The sequence below is a fragment of the Salvelinus alpinus genome, chromosome 14 (assembly GCF_045679555.1).
Source record: "Salvelinus alpinus chromosome 14, SLU_Salpinus.1, whole genome shotgun sequence".
Lineage (NCBI taxonomy): Eukaryota > Metazoa > Chordata > Actinopteri > Salmoniformes > Salmonidae > Salvelinus > Salvelinus alpinus.
In genome coordinates, this window is record NC_092099.1 from 46413746 (window position 1) to 46438900 (window position 25155).

General features: G+C 42.5%; 1 protein-coding gene across 7 annotated transcripts in view; it reads right to left on the reverse strand.

Moving 5' to 3' along the window:
• Positions 1 to 25155, reverse strand: part of LOC139538975 (dedicator of cytokinesis protein 9-like) — a 198091-nt gene that overhangs the window by 49666 nt on the left and 123270 nt on the right. For all 7 annotated transcript variants that reach the window (XM_071341595.1, XM_071341588.1, XM_071341594.1 and 4 more), the window contains exons 10-25: positions 20412 to 20486; positions 20173 to 20313; positions 18779 to 18991; positions 18418 to 18540; positions 17824 to 17906; positions 14075 to 14197; positions 13636 to 13715; positions 13302 to 13489; positions 12768 to 12833; positions 12333 to 12425; positions 12046 to 12169; positions 11717 to 11835; positions 10498 to 10581; positions 10284 to 10373; positions 9113 to 9228; positions 8857 to 8926 (exon numbers count right to left, since the gene is read on the reverse strand). In XM_071341595.1, the coding sequence (XP_071197696.1) occupies positions 8857 to 8926; positions 9113 to 9228; positions 10284 to 10373; positions 10498 to 10581; positions 11717 to 11835; positions 12046 to 12169; positions 12333 to 12425; positions 12768 to 12833; positions 13302 to 13489; positions 13636 to 13715; positions 14075 to 14197; positions 17824 to 17906; positions 18418 to 18540; positions 18779 to 18991; positions 20173 to 20313; positions 20412 to 20486 (1788 nt within the window). The remainder of the gene's footprint in view (positions 1 to 8856; positions 8927 to 9112; positions 9229 to 10283; positions 10374 to 10497; positions 10582 to 11716; positions 11836 to 12045; positions 12170 to 12332; positions 12426 to 12767; positions 12834 to 13301; positions 13490 to 13635; positions 13716 to 14074; positions 14198 to 17823; positions 17907 to 18417; positions 18541 to 18778; positions 18992 to 20172; positions 20314 to 20411; positions 20487 to 25155) is intronic.

The window sequence follows — 25155 nt, forward strand, 5'->3', positions numbered from 1 at the left end:
CACACCTCAGTCAACCTGAGCGGGCGACTCGTGTCGGGTGTGTGTGATTCGGACTGCCCCTCTCGTCGGACCATTCATTTTGAGCAGCCTTGTGTGGGCTGATCGGCGCAACTGTTTGTACTCTCTAGTTGAGCGGCTGGGCTCAGGCGCAGGGCTACAACTAGTAGCTGATACGGTCAAAGCATAAATCAGTAGGTTGTAGGAAAACGTTGGCCCGATTGTGCGGCGTTCAACTGCAAAAGTAGCTTATACAGTCAAAGCATAAATCAGTAGGTTGTAGGAAAACGTTGGCCCGATTGTGCGACGTTCAACTGCAAAAGTAGCTTATACAGTCAAAGCATAAATCAGTAGGTTGTAGGAAAACGTTGGCCCGATTGTGCGACGTTCAACTGCAAAAGTAGCTTATACGGTCAAAGCATAAATCAGTAGGTTGTAGGAAAACGTTGGCCCGATTGTGCGGCGTTCAACTGCAAAAGTAACTTATACGGTCAAAACATAAATCAGTAGTTAAATAAATATTCATAGTTTCCGCTCTGAAAGGAGGACTGTATGAGTGAAGTAGTAGGTGCAGGAAAAACGTTGGCCCGATTGTGCGGCGTTCAAATGCAAAAGAAATCCTGCGAATAAAAAACCGCTCTGTCTAGCTACCAGGGTTTGGTAATTCAGTAGGTCACGCCACAATACTACTCTAATAATAGAAGAAAAGATAAGTATTGGGGGTTGAATAGGATATGAAGACAAGCTGATCCGATTAGACAGTAGTCTCGTCATATTGTAGAAGTCTAGGCTTATGTAGGAGGAAGTGAATTAAGTCAATAAAGAAAGACTGAGTTGTTTTGAGGTAAAAACAAAGGGATTGAATGAACGGATGAAACATAAAAGGATGAATGATAATGTTGTAAGAAATGAGTAGATCTGTGTAAAAATAGAACATTAGGAAAGATAAGTTGTGTGTGTGTAGGCAGAACGTCCAGAAGAGGGAGCTCGCAGCCTTCCTGCGAATAGAGTAGAACGTTGAGGAGTGGTGCTGTTAACTGCTATTAGGCAGAGGGAACGAAGTTAAGGAACATCGAAGTAAAATAAGTTATAAGCAAGGATAAAAACACTGATGTGATAAAGTAGTAAGCGACCATAGTAAAATTACTAAAAAGGTATCAAAATAAATAATGAATAAAAATAATTAAAGAGGAGTTAACCGAATAGTATAATATGAATAGAACAGTGTGGTAACAAAACAGAAAGTAGAATCGTTGATAAAATGAAATTGTACTATAAAGTTAAAAACGAATCTAGGTTAGTTAAGATAAATAGTGATAAATAGTGAAATTCAGGACAGATTAAGGATTCACGAACGGTGTAACAAAGGAAGAGGAAAAAACAGGCCGTCGATCACTCTGTGTCTACAGAAGCTACGGTCTAAAAATAGCCTGAAGGACAGAGACCAGAATATGAGAGGTTGGTTTCACTAAAACCGTGAATCAGGAATTAAACAGTAAAATGGGATAAAAGACAATGAAACAATAAGAATATAGAGAAGAGGTAAGAAAGTATAGACAAAATAAATAACTAAAGGTAAAAGTAAGACGTTAGATAGAGATCTTAATGGAACGGGCAGTGGACCTGTGTGGCTCAGTTGGTAGAGCATGGTGCTTACAAACGCCTGGGTTGAGGGTTCAATTCCTACGGGGGACCAGGATGAATATGTATGAACTTTCCAATTTGTAAGTCGCTCTGGATAAGAGAGTCTGCTAAATGACTTAAATGTAAGGTAAATGTAATCTTAAAAATAGATTAGAACTGTAATAACAAACCAAACGAATAAAATGAATAAATAATTATATCTGTAAAGGGAAAAACACAGTGATATTTGAAGTACTGTACTAGGATAAGACATTAAGTCATCTGTAGTATTCAGAAAAATGTCTGTACTATATAGAGTAGGCTTTGATAAGAGAAATTAAGTGATGTGACAAATGAATTATTAATTGGAAAGGAGATTAGCTCTACCTCGGAAAAATAGTAAATAAGAGGTGTATAATACATAGGGAGTATTTAGGAAAATAAATAAATAAATAGTGGCATGAAAACAAAAGGATTGTTTCACCATAGCATTGAGGGATTTTTTAAAAGAAAGCCATGGATTCACTAAAAGACGCGCACATTAGTTCTACCGACTTCGGATTGAATATGAAAAAACTGGATAATGGGGGACGCCATTACCTGGTAACATTCTATCATCAGCAAATACATTACTATAAAAGACAAATGTGGTTCCACTCGTCCTCGCAGACGTGCGGGTGATTAGTAGAACTATTGACAATATCTAAAAACAAATAAGAAAATAGCTCCTTGTTTTGAATATGGATATAGCGGGTTATGGGGAAAATTAGTGTAAGGTGACACTAGAACTTAGTGTGGTAGCAGGAAATGCCGATATACGAGAGTTTATTTCCTTGTCAAAATAACAAACAACTAATCGGTTTGAGGTTAGTGTGAATGGAATTTTTACTTGGCGGTGTATTGTCTCTGAGCGAACAATGAGTGGTTCATAGAGATTACAGTTTATATGTGGTCAAGACGAAGTATTAGATCACGTTTGACTTGACATATAGTAGAGTACAGATGGAATTTTAATTGTTAGACATTCTATACCGTCATTCTCTGAAAAATGTTAAGATGTTTATGGAATAAAAACTATTTGCAGATTAAAAGCTGACGTTGTGAAATTAACGATATGTATACTTTCTTTTCCAGAAAAAAAGGGTTTAATCTTCTCTGGTCAAAATATCATTGGAGACTGCATTACTGTGGAAAGCAGTTAGTTAAAGTCAGCCGCTTTAAAAATAAAAATATCTGGATAAGGCTAAAAAATGGAGTTCTGGATAAGTGAGTCCAGTTCCTTTGTGTTATTGGCTTATGGTTTACTAGTAAATGCACCATGTACTGGGAATGAATATACATTAGTAGATTTATTGGAAGGGTTTTTTCCAATTCAGTTTCAAATTGGGTATGCAAAAGGTAGGGAAATGTTTTCTGAAAAATGTATTTGAATTGTTTCTAAAGAAAGGGGATTGGAAACATTTTAATGGTGTCAAAATGCCCTGAATCCTAAGAATTTCCTGTGAAAGACTGATCACCTTTTACTAGAAATTGTTGAAACAGGTGGGATTTACTTATAAAATGTTTAAAAGACACCAGGCTCTATTCAAACTGTATAATTACTTTGAAAATCTATTATGTCCCTGGGAAAATTATGAAGAGTTGTACCCTTAAATTGAATAAGTTATTCGAATAGGTTTATTTTAATTTTTATTTTGATATAACATGGGTTCATGGGTAAAACTATCAGTTCCTTGGGGTTATGGTCTTTGGATAAATACACAAATGTGTTTTGTTCATTCTGCATATAGAAAGTGATGAAAGTTACTCCAAAGGGTTTTGTTGATAAATACCTCATCTGTAATTCGTCTGAGAAATCACCGGTAGAATAAGGGAGTTATCATAGAAGGTGACGTCAGAATGCTTTAAGGCATGGGAGAGAATATCACTACAAGTGGGTGTGGAGCTCAAACCCACCCTAACCGGCTGAATAGTGAGGGACAACTGTGTCTGATGACCTGTGAACTGTATCTAAAAAAGACATGCTGAAATGACATTATATTTGTTGGGAGAATAATGACTTAAAGGAATTGGGGTACTGACCTTTTTATTATCAGGCCACTCATGAGAGAAACTGAGACAAAAGGGCTATTGGGAAAATAGATAGTACTGGTATTTAAAGTGTTTAGTATAAATGTTAATTATTAAAGGGATGTTGTGTATTGAATAGATAAGGTCAAATTTGAGTTAAAGTAAACACTAAGGATTGTTATCATGAATATTGGGTTGGAAAATGTATAAAATAAAAAATATAACTGTTTAGTTATTTGGATATAGAACTGTTTAACGTTAATAGGCTTAGGGAAGCTCTGGAAACTAATCCTGAGACAAGGAGGTTGACAGAACTTACAGAATTTTAGATTAAAGGTTTTTTGTTTCTTTCGTTTTATAATGTCATTGGAATTGGGATGATAAAATGTAATGTTCAATTGAATAAATAGGTAGTCTGTTGTGCGAAGATACCCATGAATGAAGAAGAAAGAGACCAACAATAACATTGGCATAGAATGACACGGATGGACGTTTTCCATTACATTACAAATAGTGGTAATATTGCAAATGTGCAAGTATTATTATTATTATTATTATTATTTTTTTATATATTTTTTTTTTTATTATTATTATTTTTTCTCTTTTTCTCGTTTGGTCAATTTATTTTTGTTTTGAGGAACATAAGGTTGTGTATATGTTCCTGAGGAGGGACTGATATAAATGATATATAAATTGACTTAAGGATGTTTTAAGTATGTATCAAACAATGGCAGTTATGGGTTAGGGGACTCATAAAAGAAGGTAATGATAGTGAAGGGGTGTTATTTCTAGAAAATATGTATAAAAATAGAGATAATTCACAGAAAAGGAAAGACAGCTGGCTGTGTAAAATATAGGGACAATTCTAAAAGTAAATAGAACAATTCACATATCTAAAGATATGGTAAAAAGAATAAGTGGTGGCATTTTGAACATTAGAGCAAAAGTTTAAGAAACTTATGACATAGTTTTGTTAGGATTGGATATTAATCCAACTGGAAAACGCTTGAATGATTATATGTTATTTTACAGCAGTTGCTGTAGGGACAATCATTTGACTATCATTATGAATATTTCTGTGGCAGGAGGCCAGGTATTTGAGGCAGAATGGTTACATAGGGCTGTTATTAAAAATTAAGATTTAGTGATCTTGCTATAAGAAGGAAGTCTGTTGTCAGGGAATAACCCATGTGTTAGTGTGTATGTCCTCAGGAAAAAACAGCCAGAAATGGAAGGGCTTGGGCTGCATTCTGGAGATTGAGTGTACATCAAGATACACCAGGCTGGTGGTATACTTCTTACAACACTGCAGTGGTAAAATTCTTCATGTCTCTCTTTGGTGGGTGCATAAGTCTCACGAGAAGTAAGGTCCAGCTGAATAATGGGTGAGCTTGAAAACACCATGACAGAGGATGTGGAATCAGAGAGAGAAAGAGAGAGAGATTAGATTCCACTATAGACATACTGGGTTGAGTTTGGAGGCTACTTGTTTTATTTTTAATACATCATGTGAAAGAGAATGGATGATAGGATATTATACTCTAAACAAACATGTTAAAGGGATTGATATGAAAGCATATACAGTGTTGAATTAATTCAAGAAGAGAGAATGTTAATTGTAGGTTATGCACATGATTATCAGTTGAAATGGAGTAGATGGGAAACTAAGTAAAAATGACATGATTTGGGAACACCTCTCAGAACCTGTGGCCGAAAGGGGAAGACTGGGTGGAAGCATGAGGAAGCGTTTTAGGGCTTTTATTTTTGTGGAGTCCAGCAGAAAAGTATCCTGGAGGCATAGAGTCAGGTAAAGAGAGAGTGGGAATTGTCATGGTCTCAGATTTCAGTTTGCATGAATATATTTATGCATAACACATAACATTGTCAATGCTGTTATGTTTTGTCTGTTGTTTTCCAAGTCTTATGTTTAGGAAACCAGAAGGAGAGGGGTTCGCCAGCTTCAGCTGGAATGTCTGTTTGTTGTGTGATGAGTGATGGAAGTAAGAGGATGTATGGTGCAATCTTAGAACAGAGGCCATAAGTCTCTAAGTATGAATGCTTCACAGAAAGTAGGCAGAAACCTGAACCAGGATGAGAGGTTCTGCGTCTGATGATCCAAGGGGACCAGAAGGACCTCTCTCAGTGGTACCAGGAGATCTAGTCCACGTTGGAGGGATCCTGAGGAAGTGGGATCAACCGAGGAGAGATGGACCCTATGAGGTGGCCAAAGCAACAAGAACGGCCGTCCAAGTGAAAAGAAGCCAGACGTGGTACCATCTGAACCACTGCAGCTGAGTCCCAACAGAGAGAAGGATACAACCACATAGAGATGAGGACACTGAGGATGCTGATTCACCAGGAGGGAGCCTGGAGGGAGCAGGAGCAGCGGAAACGATTGAGATGCCAGGGAGGAGCCAAGAAAACAGTAAATCAAGTGAAAGCCAAAATATGACACGTGCACCGACTAATGCACCCAGAAGAGGAGGAGAGGCCTCACAAGGAACAGAATAAGAACGTTTCTTTCCTAAAATTGAAACCCTTCCAGATGGAAGCTAAGTCCGGCCTGAGGAGGGAGCTTCAGGTGAAGAAAGAGGAGGAAAAGTCCCGCAAGCTGAAGAAAATGGGGATTACCCCACAATTGACTTTTAAACTTTTGAATGGCCTCCTTTACAGACAATTGATATTAGAACAACAAAAGAATAATGACATTGACATAACAGAAGCAACAGTGAATGCTAGTATAGAAACAACAGACTAATGCACAATCAAGATGTATGGTGGGAGCAGGAAGAGAAGAATGGAATCAGCCGAACAATCCAAAAAGACTGACAAGGTTAGAATCTATGTTCCACCTCAATGTATAACAGAAGCAGGAGAACTGAAGTCTATCTCAATCATAAGGATCAAACCCTTATCGGAGATTGCACTCTGTGGATGGACACATCACCAAACAAAGGGAGAAGTAGTTTGGGACCCGAAAGGATGTGACCTGACATGAATCAAAGAAAAAGACGAGTAGGTGCTCATCATGAACAAGATTGAACCAGTGGAAGGTGAAGACCTACCCCTGCACCTGAACAGGAAGAACCTGTGACAACAACAAGGGTGGCGGCTGCTGTGACGACCACAGTAGCTACCACTAGATGACATCGACTGCCCTTACCAAGCAGACCACCGTGCCAACAAAGCAACCTGAGACATCAGTCAGGAGAGTTTTTACTGATATTTGAAACTTTCTGATAAACTCTAATGATCTACCTCAAGATAAGAACATTGAAAAAGCAACAGAATTAGATATATCTCATGCTTCATCAAATATGTAATATTTTATCCTTATATTTTTATACCAAATTTGATCTTTTACTCTTATGAATATTGGAGATGTTTGGTCTAGTTGGTTTTCTTTAATGTTTCTGATTGGATCTTTTACTCCTATTTCACATTGGAGATGTTTGGTCTAGTTGGTTTATATGCTTCACTTTGTTTTTATTTTTTGTATTTTCTTGTTTATCATAGGTATTTTCATTTACTATCCCAAAGTCTTATTTGTATCATTTATGTGGCTAAATAGCCCCAGAGGGGGGATTGTAGTAGTAACATAAGACACATGGATAACATATAAAGACATAAGACAGCTGAACATTAAAGTAACGAACCACATGTTCACGTTGATCATGAGACTGTGGTAATGGAGATATACTAAGAGACGTTCTGGCCCTCTTATTTTCTCCATTGTGCTGACAGACTGACCAGACACATGGGCACCTAAAACAATTGGACACACTAGACTTATAGTCTACACATTCCACTAAAAGCACACATACCAGAGAAATATGCCTAAGGCAACTGGACACTAATGATAAGAAGAGACATAGAGTCTGCCAATTCCAATAAGGACATACCAGAGAACATGCTGGGGCATTGAATTAAATACAGGGTTGAGTCATAGGCCTAGAGTATAGAGGGACATATATTATTTTTAAGACAAGCATGGGTCTGGCCACTATTATAATTTAACTGAAAGCAGATAATGGGCGTTAGTAGGCGTGAACAAGTAGGAAGCCTGAACTAAAAAGATAAGGATGGCAGGAAGAATTAGGGGAAGTATGCTTATTTGCATATGGGGTGGACCCATATGCTATTTATGTATAAATGTTGGAACCGGGGTTGGGAAGCGGTGTGTGTTCCGCGGGGTGTGTTCCGCGGGGACATGCCAGTTGTCTGTACAGTTGTAATAAAGAGCATGTTTGAATTTACAAGTTCTGATAAGCGTTGTATTTGAAAATGTTTTCCACGACAGCCACTGTAGTTAAGCTGCAGCTAACCCAGAACAGAGCGGCACGTTTTGCTCTTAAATGTAATCAGAGGGCTGATATAAATACTATGCATGCCAGTCTCTCTTGGCTAAGAGTTGAAGAGAGACTGACTGCATCACTTCTTTTTATAAGAAATAATGTGTTGAAAATCCCAAATTGTTTGCATAGCCAACTTACACACAGCTCTGACACACACACTTATCCCACCAGACATGCCACCAGGGGTCTTTTCATAGTCTCCAAATCCAGAACAAATTCAAGAAAGCGTACAGTATTATATCGAGCTCTTATTGCATGGAACTTCCTTCCATCTCATATTGCTCAAATAAACAGCAAACCTGGTTTCAAAAAACAGATAAAGCAACACCTCACGGCATAACGCCTCTCCCCTACTTGACCTAGATAGTTTGTGTGTATGTATTGATATGTAGGCTACATGTGCCTTGAATTTTTTTTATGTAGTTCTGTATTTGAGCTGTTCTTGTCTATTGATGTTCTGTATTATGTCATTCTGTATTATGTTTCATGTTTTGTGTGGACCCCAGGAAGAGTAGCTGCTGCTTTTGTAACAGCTAATGGGGATCCTAATAAAATACCAAAATACATATTACAAATGGACCTGTACCATGCATACCTTGACATATTATAAATGGACCAGTACCATGCTTACCTTGACATATGACAAATGGACCAGTACCATGCTTACCTTGACATATGACAAATGGACCAGTACCATGCTTACCTTGACATATTATAAATGGACCAGTACCATGCTTACCTTGACATATGACAAATGGACCAGTACCATGCTTACCTTGACATATGACAAATGGACCAGTACCATGCTTACCTTGACATATGATCGTAGGTAGTGTTCCAGCCCCTCTTCGTGGCACTGGGAAACAATGTGAATCATGACTCTGAAAGGGCCAGAAAGCAGATGTAAGAGCAGGTCAATACTCAGGCCTCACAGAGAACCCAATTAGAACATATGTCTATGGGAGTCTCCCAAGTGGCACTCTATTCCCTATATAGTGCACTACTTTTGACCAGAGCCCTGTGGGGGAATAGGGTGCCATTTTGGGACACAGACTAACACTACTGACTTGGTGACGTTGACAGCCACCTCCTCATGGGTGGCACTGGTCAACACACGGAAGAGCTGGTTGAGAGTGGTGGGCAGGAAGTGTATCATCACAGAACTCTCCATAGCGTGTAGACTCTGAGGAGGGAAGAGAATAGGGTTACTAACACGTTGAAGGCCTTGTATTTCCCTGAGTCAAAATGCTGATCCTGCAGAATGTCATCCACAAGCACATCAAAGACAGGCTTAACTGCATTAACAGACCTGACTTATGTTGAAATTATTCGCAAGGAGAGATGAAATTAGAAACAGCTTCAATCTAAGTGCTTGGTGGCGTACAGTAAACATGCACTCCCAAGCCGGCTCTAATCAGTCTCTGATGAGGAGGTGAAAGTTGCATCTCACCAAGAGGGGCGGAATCCAAACACACAGTTGCGTAAAAGGAAACGGAAGGAGCAAAGAATAACAGGACACAATTGAGAACAAGCATGTTAATCACACACACCTACGAGTTAGTTCCTGAGCGCCCCGTTGGTGCATCACTCTGTACGGGCCAAGGCCTGCCAAGTTATCTGACAACCTGCCAGGGAAACACTCTCTGCTAGACCTGGCCTTGGGTGACCATTGTTTGTGTGGAATAGTGTGTTTACATGAGCACCCCAGAGATCCATCTGAATATGTGTCTCTGCTCATGTCAGTGTTCAGAAGGGGGGAAATGGAGAGAGCACCTGTGGACTGGAGCCGAGGGTAATGCTAGCATTGTCCCACCCAGGCCTGAGTAAACAAGCACTGACTTATAAACATCCTGGGTAAATGAGACAGCCTGGATGGCAGAGAGAGTGATGGGTGACAGGTGTTGGAGGGAGGGGGATCGAGGGGGATCGAGATCCAGAATGGATAAATGAATGTGTTTTCTCTCAAGCTACCCTATTCGACGCACAACAACAGGTGTCATGTGTTTCAGACCCCAGTCAGACATGTCTTCACACATCCTGGTCATGTCTTCACACATCCTGGTCATGTCTTTCAGACCCCAGTCAGACATGTCTTCACACATCCTGGTCATGTCTTTCAGACCCCAGTCAGACATGTCTTCACACATCCTGGTCATGTCTTTCAGACCCCAGTCAGACATGTCTTCACACATCCTGGTCACGCCCACGGAGGTGCCACCGTCACTGACCATGCTTTACCTTCAGATACTTGACCAGCTGTCCTCCTGTCACCTGGGCTGCAGACTCTGCGCTCTGACAGTGGGCAAAGAAATGGTGCAAATGTTGATCCTACAGAGAGGAGAAGTAGAGATGTTAGAAAAAAACAAGATGTCTAGAAGAGGAGGTGGAGATCATGCATTTAAAAACCCTGGATCAGTTACGTCACTGAACTAATCTGAGAAATGAAACCAACCTGAGTGTACACAGTGGAGACAAGGTGAGTGGACACCTTGAACAAAGGCTTGCCTCCATCCACCCATTTGATTTCAGGATGCTGCTGCATGGGACACATTTTAACAATAGTAAAAACAAAGTCACTGGTTATCATACTACAAAGGTGGTGTATTAGATTAACCTACAGTATAGTAAAGTAAAGGGCATTTAGTGTACTCTAGGTGGGTACAATACAATACAGAGAAGGGAATTAAAGCTCAAGTTGAAACAACTAAACACCAGTCATTAACTCAGCCATGTATTTCCCACGCAATTAGCTTAACATTGTTAAGTCCCACTGCTGTGGGCTTTCACTTCCCCTGATTGGCTGAGATAATGACATCTCACACAACCTTGAGGCAGACAACAAGCCCCTTGTAAGGCAGCGTACCACTCAGAAAGGTTATGTGGCTCTCTCTTTCCTCCACTACTTTCTTTCACAGACACTTACAGGTTACATTTTACTGATAGAAAATGACTGGATTGGTTTAAATCTGTTTTCTTTAAAACCGTTATGTTCTTTCAGATGTGTGGGGATAAAGGAAAGGAGCCACGGGAAAGGGAAAGGAAGCCATAGTGTGTGTGTGTGTGTGTGTGTGTGTGTGTGTGTGTGTGTGTGTGTGTGTGTGTGTGTGTCTTGTGTGGATGTGTGTGTGTGTGTGTCTTGTGTGGATGTGTGTGTCTTGTGTGGATGTGTGTGTCTTGTGTGGATGTGTGTGTCTTGTGTGGATGTGTTCAACTATACTTGTGGGGACCAGAACAAAGATTTGACCAACTGGGGACATTTTGTTCGTCGCCCCGAGGTCAAATACTATTTCTAGGGGGTTTAGTGTTAAGGTTAGAATTAGTGTTAGGGTTAGACTATGGTTTAGGGTTAAGGTTAGATTTTTGGGTTAAAGTTAAGGTTAGGGTTAAGGTTAAGGTTAGGTTTAGAGGTTAGGGAAAATAGGATTTTGAATGGGACTGAATTGTATGTCCCCACAAGGTTAGCTGCGCAAGACTGTGTGTGTGTGTATGTGTGTCTTGTGTGTGTGTGTGTCTTGTGTGTGGGCGTGTCTTGTGTGTGGGCGTGTGTCTTGTGTGTGGGCGTGTGTCTTGTGTGTGTGTGTGTCTTGTGTGTGGGCGTGTCTTGTGTGTGGGCATGTCTTGTGTGTGTGTGTGTCTTGTGTGTGGGCGTGTGTGTCTGAAGGGAGAGCCACCTTGCTGACAACCTCTTGACAGCTGAGGTAGCCAGTGGGCAGGTTGGCAGCCACCGGGACGTGACTCTCATTCATGATCACCCTGCCATCCTTCAGCAGAGGGAGCCAGGCGTAACCCACTGAGGACAGACAAGGACAATGAGAGACAGGACTGGCAGTCAGCTTACAGACAGTGTCATACCTAACAGTGACCCAGCACTGGGAGAATAGGGAAGAATGGAAACTGGCACAAATCATCCATCATTATACTGGGGAGAATTAATTTGGATGGCTTAAGACTGGATGTAGGCCTGAGTCACATGGGTCTGTATCCTGGGTCTGGTGTCTACCTTGTGTCTCCACCACGTCTCTCTTCTTGGTGCTGGCCTTGCTGTTGCTGTCACAGCTGACGTGGAAGAAGGTGAAGAGCAGATGGTGCTTCTCATTGAGCTGAGTGGGAAGCTCAATCTTAAACTGAGGAACGGGAACACACAGGGTTAGAATACACGCTGCCCACTGCTTCGTCTCTCTCACTACTTACTCTAAGGTATTGTTTAAAATGTAACTGTGCATTCTGCATGATTCAGTCTGGTCGACTGCGAGCATGAATTAAATCCAATAGAAATCCCATCAGTACCTCATCATAAAACTCTGGGCTGTGCTGGTGATGTAGTACTGCAGCAGAGGCATTCTCTGTAAACAGGGGTCCTCCTGGTCGACCATAGATGCACTGTGGGTAATAATAACAATCATTTTGTTATTAGGCTACCTGGGGTGGCAGGTAGCCTAGTGGTTAGAGCATTGGGCCAGTAACCGAAAGGTTGCAAGATTGAATCCCCGAGCTGACAAGGTAAAAATCTGTCATTCTGCCCCTGAACAAGGCAGTTAACCCACTGTTCCCCGGGTAGGCTGTCATTGTAAATAAGAATTTGTTTTTAACTGACTTGCCTAGTTAAATAAAGGAAAACTAAAATGTTATTCCCCTGAGTGGTATACTGTTCCTCTTGTACCAAACGACACTGTGGCATCCGATGAACTCTGCTGAGAAGGAGTCATATGAGTGGTAGCTTACCTTGAGCGAAACAGCCTCCTCTTCGTCAGAGTCCTTGAACTCGATGCAGACAGCTATGTTTCGAGCCTGAGGAGAGAGCAGACAGAATAAACAGAATAAAAGCTGACCCACGTGGAGATGCTAGAGGGAAACACATTTCTGCTGGACACATCTATAGCAACGTTGGAAGAGTAATATCATGATATTTAGTTGTCTCTCGTAACAGATTGTTACATGTAATCAAGTATCTTTTTAGGCTCCCGAGTGGCCCAGCGGTCTAAGGCACTGCATCTCAGTGCAAGAGGCGTCACTACAGACACCCTGGTTCCATTCTAGGCTGTATCACATCCGGCCGTGATTGGGAGTCCCATGGGGCGGCGCACAATTGGCCCAGCGTCGTCCGGGTGTGGCCGAGGTAGGCCGCCATTGTAAATAAGAATTTTGTTATTAACTGACTTGCCTTGTTAAATAAAATGTAAAAAATTAAGAACATCTAGCAACACAAGATTTGTGTATCTTGATCAAACTGAGCAGTTTGTGTCTTTGTGACTATACCTTTGCGAAGGATTTTTGGCTGTCGTACTTCAGGTGCCTGGGGTAGACATAGAGGTGATTGTTGTAGATGGTGAACGGCTGGGAGCACTTGGCTATGTAGGGAACAAACTCCTCCACCTCAAAGTAGATGTTCGTCTTCTCACTGCTATCAAAAGTCTTCACAGGAATATAGGATGAGCTAATACAATCTACACACAGCGACAGAGACAGGACAGACAGGGGGGGGGGGGGGGGGACAAATAAATAGCCGACAGACAATCAGACCAATCTGAGTTGAAGAGAAACAGCTTCCATCTTTTACGTTCCCAGTGTGTGTTGAATTTGGAGGGCTTACTTGTCAAGTCAGGGGCAACATCATCAATGGTAACGTCTAGGTTTCCTAAGATTACAGGGAGCTTGGCCATCTTCTCTGGCCTAAGGAGAAGAAGCATAATAAGTACTGGTTAATGCCTTTGTTATCATCTACCTAGGAGGATCTGATGGAAAACAGGCAAACTGCCTGGAAACTACTCTGTGAACAGACAGAACCCAAGAGGAAAAAACAAATGTTTGTAAAGGTGAGAAAACATCTGCGGTACAGGCTTTCATTGTGAAAGAGAATCTCTTCAGCCAAAAAAACCTGCCTAGGGGAATCAGCTCACAAAATACCCACTGTTATAACACTTTAATCATTCAGACTAAACAAGAATAAATTCAATATTCTCAACGTGATGCGATGTACTTGTACGATGAACCAAAGTCAGCAAAGAATGCAGACAGTAGGAGTTACTAACTTTCTGAAGTCAGCCAGCAGTTTAAACATGTCGTCGTTGGACAACTTGTTACTGTCCTGTCTGTAGATGGCGGAGAAACGACCACTTTTGTCCAACGTCCCTGATGCATCTTTGAACAGAGGCCTGCAGGGAAGGAGAAATGAAAATCAAAAATGACAGGTCTGTTTCCAGTTGTTCTCTGGACAAAGCTCTGCTGATCTGGGCTAGATCTCAGAGGGGGTTTCCACTGGTCTGGGCTAGATCTCAGAGGGGGTTTCCACTGGTCTGGGCAAGATCTCAGAGGGGGTTTTCACTGGTCTGGGCTAGATCTCAGAGGGGGTTTCCACTGGTTTGGCTAGATCACAGAGGGGGTTTCCACTGGTCTGGGCTAGATCTCAGAGGGGGTTATTTAGAGTTATTTGGCAACTTAGATGTGAATGATACAATCCTTAGAATGCCTTAGAAATCAAAACATATATGGGCTGCATGATACGACTATAGACTATTGATGATTTGAGAAAGTCACAAAATAAAAGCTTGTGCTCTGTTCCTTGCCTCAGGCTGCACAGCTGTTCTCTCATCAAGTGATCCTATTTTCACCCATCAGACTATTCTAAATTTTCTCAATATTGTCTTTATTAATATGTCAAATTAGTTTGGATTTAGAATGGCCCATTATCAAATAGGCAGGAACAGGAACAGGGGCAGGAACAGAGGCAGGAACAGGGGCAGGAACAGAGGCAGGAACAGGGGCAGGAACAGGAACAGGGGCAGGAACAGAGGCAGGAACAGGGGCAGGAACAGGGGCAGGAACAGGAACAGGGGCAGGAACAGGGGCAGGAACAGGGGCAGGAACAGGGGCAGGAACAGAAACAGGGGCAGGGGCAGGAACAGGGGCAGGAACAGGAAAAGGGGCAGGAACAGGAACAGGGGCAGGAACAGGAAAAGGAACAGGGGCAGAAACAGGAACAGGGGCAGGAAAAGGAACAGGGGCAGGAACAGGAACAAGGGCAGGAACAGGAACAGGGGCAGGAACAGGAAAAGGGGCAGGAACAGGAACAGGAAAAGGAACAGGGGCAGGAACAGGGGGAGGAACAGGAACAGGGGCAGGAACAGGGGCAGGAACAGGAACAGGGGATAAAAGACCTGTCATCCATATGCACTCGAATAGCAAATGGAGGCCGCTTTCCCTGCCGATTCGTTTTTCAGTCATACAGAGTCGGCTATTCCGGTATAAATATCGTAGCACCTGGGATAGTAGCAACCATCAACACTCTGCTTTCACACAGGACTGTATATAGAAATGTCTGGGCTTTGAACAACCCTTATTTCACTCCACGCATCAACCACTGTTTAAGGAGCCTCTCGCTGCGCGACAGGTGATATTCCGCCTAAACTCTGTGTGCCATGGGCTCTCCAACCTCTGTTCCTGCAGCTACCCAGTGCTTAATTCGGGAAACCAAGTGATATATCGGTTCGGGAACATGAATAGTAACATATTTTCACAACAAAAATATATTCAATTAAACTGTTGCCAGCCCCTCTCTCTGTGCGCTGGAGAAAGGAATGAAGGAGAGAGAAGGGGAGATGAAAACACATAGTGGTGAGATATTCTGTAGCAGAAGGTAATGTGTCAGCCTATTAATTATGAAAAATAAAAAAATTAATCCATATTACTAGGCTATTCAAAATCAAATACGAATACACTATAATTGAAGCTTAGCCGCCCTGCGCAATCAATGAAACAACAGCAATGCCTAGGCCTATACGTTCTCTCCCAGACTCATGAATAGACATTTTGGAACATAGCACAAGGTAACCAGTCCATCTAGTATGCATAATAATACAGTCCACACTCAAAAGGCGATTAGTAGAATGTGTTTAATTTTGGTGTATAGGCTAGACTAAGTATGTACCAAATAGTTAAAAAAAAAAGTTTTTCTGCCATGAGTACTGTAATATGCGGTAGGCTATGTATTGTATAACGGCACAATTATTATTTTAATTCAGGTTAAAAAAATATTGTGTCGGGCTCATCTACACGTATGCATTATCTTCATGGGTGTTTTGAATGAATCATCACATTAGAAAGCCCTGGCCATTTAATTGTGTTAGGCTTTGAAAACAACATCCACAATAACCATGTTTTCCACTCAGTTTTCAACCTGTTGTTGAATTTCTTTCTTTAAATTGATCATCACTGTGAGGTGAATTTTAAAAGCACATACTGTTTTGATGATATGTTTGATGTGATTTTAGATTGCATTTGCATTGATGTTAGAGGGACAATATAGCCCTGAGTAGCAGGCCATTAGGACCTGATGGAGGGACAATAGAGCCCTGAGTAGCAGACCATTAGTGACCTGATGGAGGGACAATAGAGCCCTGAGTAGCAGGCCATTAGTGACCTGATGGAGGGACAATAGAGCCCTGAGTAGCAGGCCATTAGTGACCTGATGGAGGGACAATAGAGCCCTGAGTAGCAGGCCATTAGTGACCTGATGGAGGGACAATAGAGCCCTGAGTAGCAGACCATTAGTGACCTGATGGAGGACAATAGAGCCCTGAGTAGCAGGCCATTAGTGACCTGATGGAGGGACAATAGAGCCCTGAGTAGCAGGCCATTAGTGACCTGATGGAGGGACAATAGAGCCCTGAGTAGCAGGCCATTAGTGACCTGATGGAGGGACAATATAGCCCTGAGTAGCAGGCCATTAGTGACCTGATGGAGGGACAATAGAGCCCTGAGTAGCAGGCCATTAGTGACCTGATGGAGGGACAATAGAGCCCTGAGTAGCAGGCCATTAGTGACCTGATGGAGGGACAATATAGCCCTGAGTAGCAGGCCATTAGTGACCTGATTGAGGGACAATATAGCCCTGAGTAGCAGGCCATTAGTGACCTGATTGAGGGACAATAGAGCCCTGAGTAGCAGGCCATTAGTGACCTGATGGAGGGACAATAGAGCCCTGAGTACTAGGCCATTAATGACCTGATGGAGGGACAATATAGCCCTGAGTAGCAGGCCATTAGTGACCTGATGGAGGGACAATAGAGCCCTGAGTAGCAGGCCATTAGTGACCTGATTGAGGGACAATATAGCCCTGAGTAGCAGGCCATTAGTGACCTGATGGAGGGACAATAGAGCCCTGAGTAGCAGGCCATTAGTGACCTGATGGAGGGACAATAGAGCCCTGAGTACCAGGACATTAGGACCAGATGGAGGGACAATAGAGCCCTGAGTACCAGGACATTAGGACCAGATGGAGGGACAATAGAGCCCTGAGTACCAGGACATTAGGACCTGATGGAGGGACAATAGAGCCCTGAGTACCAGGACATTAGGACCTGATGGAGGGACAATAGAGCCCTGAGTACCAGGCCATTAGGACATGATGGTAGTTAGTAAGTTGGATACTGCCAATGCATGTCCAGAGCGCATAAGAGGAGATTACCGTGACTCAATGGTCACGTGGAATGACTGCCGGTGTGGCGGTAATGCAGTCATCGCAACAGCCCTATTTATCAATGTCAAAAAACCAGAAACTCACTACCTTTATTTTGCCTGGAAATAAACTTGATGTCTTTTATCACATTTTACAAATGTATTTCATTTCATCTAGATATTTTGTAGTCAAAGCGATGCCATACTCAGCAGACCTACTATCAGGTTCCTCTAATAATGACAAGATAATCCAAAAGGTCAAGCATCTTTCAATAACCTCTAACTATAAACACCAGTTCAGTTCAGGTTAGTAACCGTCCAGTACCTGGCGGCCCATCCAAAAGGCATCCTGTACTGGCCCAACCGGCTGCAAGACAATTTGGCATTTTTCAGAACCTTCTGTGCAACCTGGTGGGAGAAAGGAACAGAGTATGAGTGGTCCATTCTGGTCTGACAATACAGACAGGGGTGATGGGCAGCACTCCAGGCTCCAGCATATCCTATTGAGTTAGCTCTGAGGCCTGCCAAGCCACACACACACACACACACACACACACACACACACACACACACACACACACACACACACACACACACACACACACACACACACACACACACACACACACACACACACACACACACACACACACACACACACACACACACACACACACACACACACACACACACAAACACACACCCTGAAAATGGTCCCTAATGCAGTTCATATTTTTTCTCTTAAAACCCATTACTGCTCCGTATAACAGAACAGAACCAGACATTGTAAAACCAATGCTTGTGGAGTGTTATTGTAACCAGACAGCACTTATGATGTGTATGATTTTATCATTCATCATGTGGAATAATCTAATTGACTGTTATGTTTTGTGATGCCGAGGCCTGCTACAGAGCGTACCTTGGTGGAGTCTGAGCTCTTCATGTAGGGCTCAGCACAGTGTGTGATTCCTCCCTGGAGGACCTTCTCAATGCGAGCTAACAGGAAGATATCTGGGTGTGGACACGTTACAGAGAACACTCCCTGTGGCGAGACAAGACAACAGTGAAAACAAGAGTAAGAGTTATTTTTTTTTTTAAAGGTTCTTCGGTTTATTGGCTGTACATGACGGTCAGACAAAAATATCCACACACCATGTAAAAACATTTAATATGCAGACCTAAATCTGTACAGGTAGCTAAATTAAAGTATATCAATCATGTCATATTGAAAGAGATAAATATCTCAAAATATTCTATATTGATTAATATAATCTCTTCACCTGTCTGGGGTACAGCATGGCCTCCTCAGGCAGACCGTGGATCCCCCTCTGCACCCCCAGCAGGGCGTCCCCACCCCCGTTCATGTACTGGCTGCTGGGGTTGGCCACCAGCTGTCTAACGGACGGGTGGTTCAGGTCCACATGGAAGTCTGATGAGATCTTCCTGCTATTCTGGATGTCGAACAGCGACAGGGTCACATAGAACGGCTCCACCTGGAAATGAAGCAACAGGAAAAGTGTCTTAGTTGGTGTAGTAAACACATGTAGAGGATGACACTAAATACAATTCTAGTCTTTGCCATTTATAGATGATACTGTGATGCCACAGAAGGTTCATGAGTTGGACAAGAGACTGGCTGAATGCCTTTCGGTGTATCTCTGTCAGGTCAGGTCTGTATACCTGAACAGGTTGACATGTTCTCTCGGTAATGGACAGGCTGTTGTGCTGCCTGCCCTCCTTTAAACAGTGCCTTCAGCCATTACTATGGCTCTCGGCGGGTTACTAACCCAGAGCTCCCTCGCGAAAAAGACAAACAGCAGTGATGACATAGGCCAGAGATGTGATCCCTCCACCCCTCTCTTTGTCACTCACCCATTGTTCCGAGCAAATACTGGTTATAAAACAATAGTATGACTGTACACATTGAGCACTGACTCATGGAGAACTAGGGGAAGGAGATCTGGCTCACATTGGGCACTGACTCATGGAGAACTAGGGGAAGGAGGTCTGGCTCACATTGGGCACTGACTCATGGAGAACTAGGGGAAGGAGATCTGGCTCACATTGGGCACTGACTCATGGAGAACTAGGGGAAGGAGATCTGGCTCACATTGAGCACTGACTCATGGAGAACTAGGGGAAGGAGATCTGGCTCACATTGAGCACTGACTCATGGAGAACTAGGGGAAGGAGATCTGGCTCACATTGGGCATTGACTCATGGAGAACTAGGGGAGGCTGACCTGGCTCACATTGGGCACTGACTCATGGAGAACTAGGGGAAGGAGATCTGGCTCACATTGGGCACTGACTCATGGAGAACTAGGGGAAGGAGACCTGGCTCACATTGGGCACTGACTCATGGAGAACTAGGGGAAGGAGATCTGGCTCACATTGGGCACTGACTCATGGAGAACTAGGGGAAGGAGATCTGGCTCACATTGGGCACTGACTCATGGAGAACTAGGGGAAGGAGATCTGGCTCACATTGGGCACTGACTCATGGAGAACTAGGGGAAGGAGATCTGGCTCACATTGGGCACTGACTCATGGAGAACTAGGGGAAGGAGATCTGGCTCACATTGGGCACTGACTCATGGAGAACTAGGGGAAAGAGATCTGGCTCACATTGGGCACTGACTCATGGAGAACTAGGGGAAGGAGACCTGTCTTACGTTTGTTGTTGGTCCCTCGTCATTCTCCTCTACACAGCTCTGCAGGTTAAAGGCCAGGTCATTGCAATTGACCAAAATGCGCTTGCCAAACTTTTCTTCATATTGCTTTATATCTGGCTCAATTCCTGAGAAGTCAAGTTTCTAAAGAGACAAAAAGAGCGGAGGTTAGGTTTATTTTAATCATCATTTAGAGCTGGGGGATTGTCAAATGCCTTTCTGAAAACTCTATAGTTACGAACCTGTGTGTCCGGATCCAAGGTGAACAGTTTCAATCTGGTCTCGTTCCTCATTTTAGATTCAATATCTCTTGCACTCTGAGGACAAGACATTTATGTTTTAAATAAATACCCAGACCACAGCTTTCCTTAATAGGCAGAACTCCTTAAGCAAAAAGGTTTTCAGATTGAACTGCTTTTATCACTTGAACATTTCTCTTCATTTGAGTCCATCTGGAGTTGAGGTTTCCTATAACGTGCTGATCAAGACAGACCAGACAGACTCAAGGGTAAAGTCAGGTGGTGCCTATTACCACGGCAAAGCCTGTCAAGCACTCTGTCAGACGTCTGCTTTGTTAGTTAACTGCTACCATCAGATTCCATGCACATACAGTATGGCTTATCTATAGGCTGATTGCTCCTCAAGGCTAACATACGGACATGTGATCCTAGGAGACAGGCAGATGTCCACCTCAGAGCCCAGGCTGTTACTGGAAACCCAGCCGTTGAAGTCTGCCCAAGCACTGAGTGCTTCAGCAAATGGTCATGGAAATCTCTTACTGTAGCTTCCCACCATGGGAAAGAACCAGATATTGGTTCCATTCCTGCTTTTGGTCGCTTTTCAAACAGCAGGAGCTGTCATTTGTCTGTGTGTCTCTGTCAGGTCATTTTTATTTTTTATTTTATTTTCCTTTATTGTGTTCCCCTAACCCTACCACGCCTCCACTAATTGGAGTAAACTAATGGACAACATATTTTAGGCTTCTACTTCCAGCTTATACATACTATATACAGTCGTGGCCAAAGGTTTTGAGAATGACACAAATATAAATTTTCACAGTCTGCTGCCTCAGTTTGTATGATGGCAATTTGCATATACTCCAGAATGTTATGAAGAGTGATCAGATGAATTGCAATTAATTGCAAAGTCCCTCTTTGCCATGCAAATGAACTGAATCCCCCAAAAACATTTCCACTGCATTTCGGCCCTGCCACAAAAGGACCAGCTGACATCATGTCAGTGATTCTCTTGTTAACACAGGTGTGAGTGTTGACGAGGACAAGGCTGGAGATCACTCTGTCATGCTGATTGAGTTTGAATAACAGACTGGAAGCTTCAAAAGGAGGGTGGTGCTTGGAATCATTGTTCTTCCTCTGTCAACCATGGTTACCTGCAAGGAAACACGTGCCGTCAGCATTGCTTTGCACAAAAAGGGCTTTACAGGCAAGGATATCGCTGCCAGTAAGATTGCACCTAAATCAACCATTTATCGGATCATCAAGAACTTCAAGGAGAGCGGTTCAACTGTTATGAAGAAGGCTTCAGGGCGCCCAAGAAAGTGCAGCAAGCTCCAGGATTGTCTCCTAAAGTTGATTCATCTGCGGGATCGTGGCACCACCAGTACAGAGCTTGCTCAGGAATGGCAGCAGGCAGGTGTGAGTGCATCTGCACGCACAGTGAGGCGAAGACTTTTGGAGGATGGCCTGGTGTCAAGAAGGGCAGCAAAGAAGCCACTTCTCTCCAGGAAAAACATCAGGGACAGACTGATATTCTGCAAAAGGTACAGGGATTGGACTGCTGAGGACTGGGGTAAAGTCATTTTCTCTGATGAATCCCCTTTCCAATTGTTTGGGGCATCCGGAAAAAAGCTTGTCCGGAGAAGACAAGGTGAGCGCTACCATCAGTCCTGTGTCATGCCAACAGTAAAGCATCCTGAGACCATTCATGTGTGGGGTTGCTTCTCAGCCAAGAGAGTGGGCTCACTCACAATTTTGCCTAAGATCACAGCCATGAATAAAGAATGGTACCAACACATCCTCCAAGAGCAACTTCTCCCAACCATCCAGGAACAGTTTGGTAATGAACAATGCCTTTTCCAGCATGATGGAGCACCTTGCCATAAGGCAAAAGTGATAACTAAGTGGCTCGGGGAACAAAACATCGATATTTTGGGTCCATGGCCAGGAAACTCCCCAGACCTTAATCCCATTGAGAACTTGTGGTTAATCCTCAAGAGGCGGGTGGACAAACAAAACCCCACAAATTCTGACAAACTCCAAGCATTGATTATGCAAGAATGGGCTGCCATCAGTCAGGATGTGGCCCAGAAGTTAATTGACAGCATGCCAGGGCGGATTGCAGAGGTCTTGAAAAAGAAGGGTCAACACTGCAAATATTCACTCTTTGCATCAACTTCATGTAATTGTCAATAAAAGCCTTTGACACTTATGAAATGCTTGTAATTATACTTCAGTATTCCATAGTAACATCTGACAAAAATATCTAAAGACACTGAAGCAGAAACTTTGTGGAAATTAATATTTGTGTCATTCTCAAAAAAAATTGGCCACGAATGTACATTTTACGGACACAGTATATTTTACAAATAGTTATCTTTTGTTTGTTTTTAATTCCAATCCTTAGCTACCCTCAACCCCTACCATCTATCCCTGAAGACCATCCAGTTTGATTTCTATTGGCCATATATTCTTTACTGTGCTGTTTCACAAAAGTTCTGAACCTACATACATTTTACGGACACACTATATTTTACATTAGTTATCTTGTTGTTTTTAGTCCCACCCTTCAGCTCCACTCAACCCCTCCCATCTCTCTCTTAACACCATCCATTTATTTTATTTCATTTGCCATATATTTTTCAGCTGTGCTGTGATGTTTCACAAAAGTTCAGAACCTTTCAATTCTCATAGTTCTACAGATTGTAAAATAAATATATATATTTTTGCTAAAAGTATTATTATATTACTGATCGTTTAACTATGACTTTTAAAATCACCCAGCAGTGCTATTTGCAGAGTTATCTCCAGGTAAATGTTGCAATTCTTCAGCCATTCCTGGACCTGCTACCAAAAACAAGCTACATATGGACAGTACCAAAACAAATGATCGAATGATTTTGTCTCTTCGCAGCTAAATCTGCAGAGTTGGAAAGGTTGTTTCCCGCACATACTGTATATAACATTCTATTGGTTGCAAGTATTTTCTATAATATATATATATTTTTTAAATGCTACATTTTGAATCCGCTGTCGTTTTGCATATCAGTTCATAAACCATGTGCCATGGAATTGGTACATTGAAAATCTCTTCCCAACTATTTTGACAGCTTTAAAAAAAAATGGTTGTTAAATGAAACTGCCATACTTTTTTATTCATCACAATTTTCTTAAACCAATGTTGGTCTTTAATGCCGACAGACAAGTTCCTTACTTTCCCCCCTTCCACTTGCCTCTTCCATTTTTGCGGTAATGCTGCAATTAGTTTTTTTAATCAATTAGTACATTTGAGTTTAACCATAATATTTGTTGTATTATTTGTTCTGTCTTTTCTGGTGGATTAAACTGAAACTGCAACCAACTTTATATGTCTTGTTTTAAAAAATAACGATATTTTGGAGATTATTTCATTTTCAAATAACCGAAAGTGAGAGGTTCTAATCTGAATAAATGGAAAAATTATTCTTCATTCATAATTTTAATAATTATGATTAATAATTTAATTAATTATGAATAATTTTTCCATTTATTAAGTTCTTATTGAACATGGGGTGAGACTAATCTGCTAGAGAACCAGTTCGGATTCAAGCATAACTTTTGTATGACTGAAGCCTTTTGTGAGAGGTCTAATTTTGGTCATTTAAAAAAAAAAAACAGGTATCTAGGTGTAGGCAGGGTCATAAGCAAATAGGTCAACTGGGATATAACTAAAGAGTTAATCAGGGGGATTTCTCCACAAGTAGACAGGTATTTTCCTTTCCATGGTAGCACGATCTTATCTATTTTTGCTCTGTCAGGTCTTACTAGAGATAAAAAATAATGTTTAAAATGGAGGTGTGAACACACCAGTTGAAGCTAATTAAAGCCATAGGTTTGGGGAGGAGGCTGCTCTCATCTGAGAAGCCTGACTGACTGGCTGCTCTCTACATACCTACCATGGTGCTGCTCTCTACGTACCTACCATGGTGCTGCTCTCTACGTACCTACCATGGTGCTGCTCTCTACGTATCTACCATGCTGCTGCTCTCTACGTACCTACCATGGTGCTGCTCTCTACGTACCTACCATGGTGCTGCTCTCTACGTACCTACCATGGTGCTGCTCTCTACGTACCTACCATGCTGCTGCTCTCTACGTACCTACCATGGTGCTGCTCTCTACGTACCTACCATGGTGCTGCTCTCTACGTACCTACCATGGTGCTGCTCTCTACGTACCTACCATGGTGCTGTTCTCTACGTACCTACCATGGTGCTGCTCTCTACGTACCTACCATGGTGCTGCTCTCTACGTACCTACCATGGTACTGCTCTCTACGTACCTACCATGGTGCTGCTCTCTACGTACCTACCATGGTGCTGCTCTCTACGTACCTACCATGGTACTGCTCTCTACGTACCTACCATGGTGCTGCTCTCTACGTACCTACCATGGTGCTGCTCTCTACGTACCTACCATGCTGCTGCTCTCTACGTACCTACCATGGTGCTGCTCTCTACGTACCTACCATGGTGCTGCTCTCTACATACCTACCATGGTGCTGCTCTCTACGTACCTACCATGGTGCTGCTCTCTACATACCTACCATGGTACTGCTCTCTACGTACCTACCATGGTGCTGCTCTCTACGTACCTACCATGCTGCTGCTCTCTACGTACCTACCATGATACTGCTCTCTACGTACCTACCATGGTGCTGCTCTCTACGTACCTACCATGGTACTGCTCTCTACATACCTACCATGGTGCT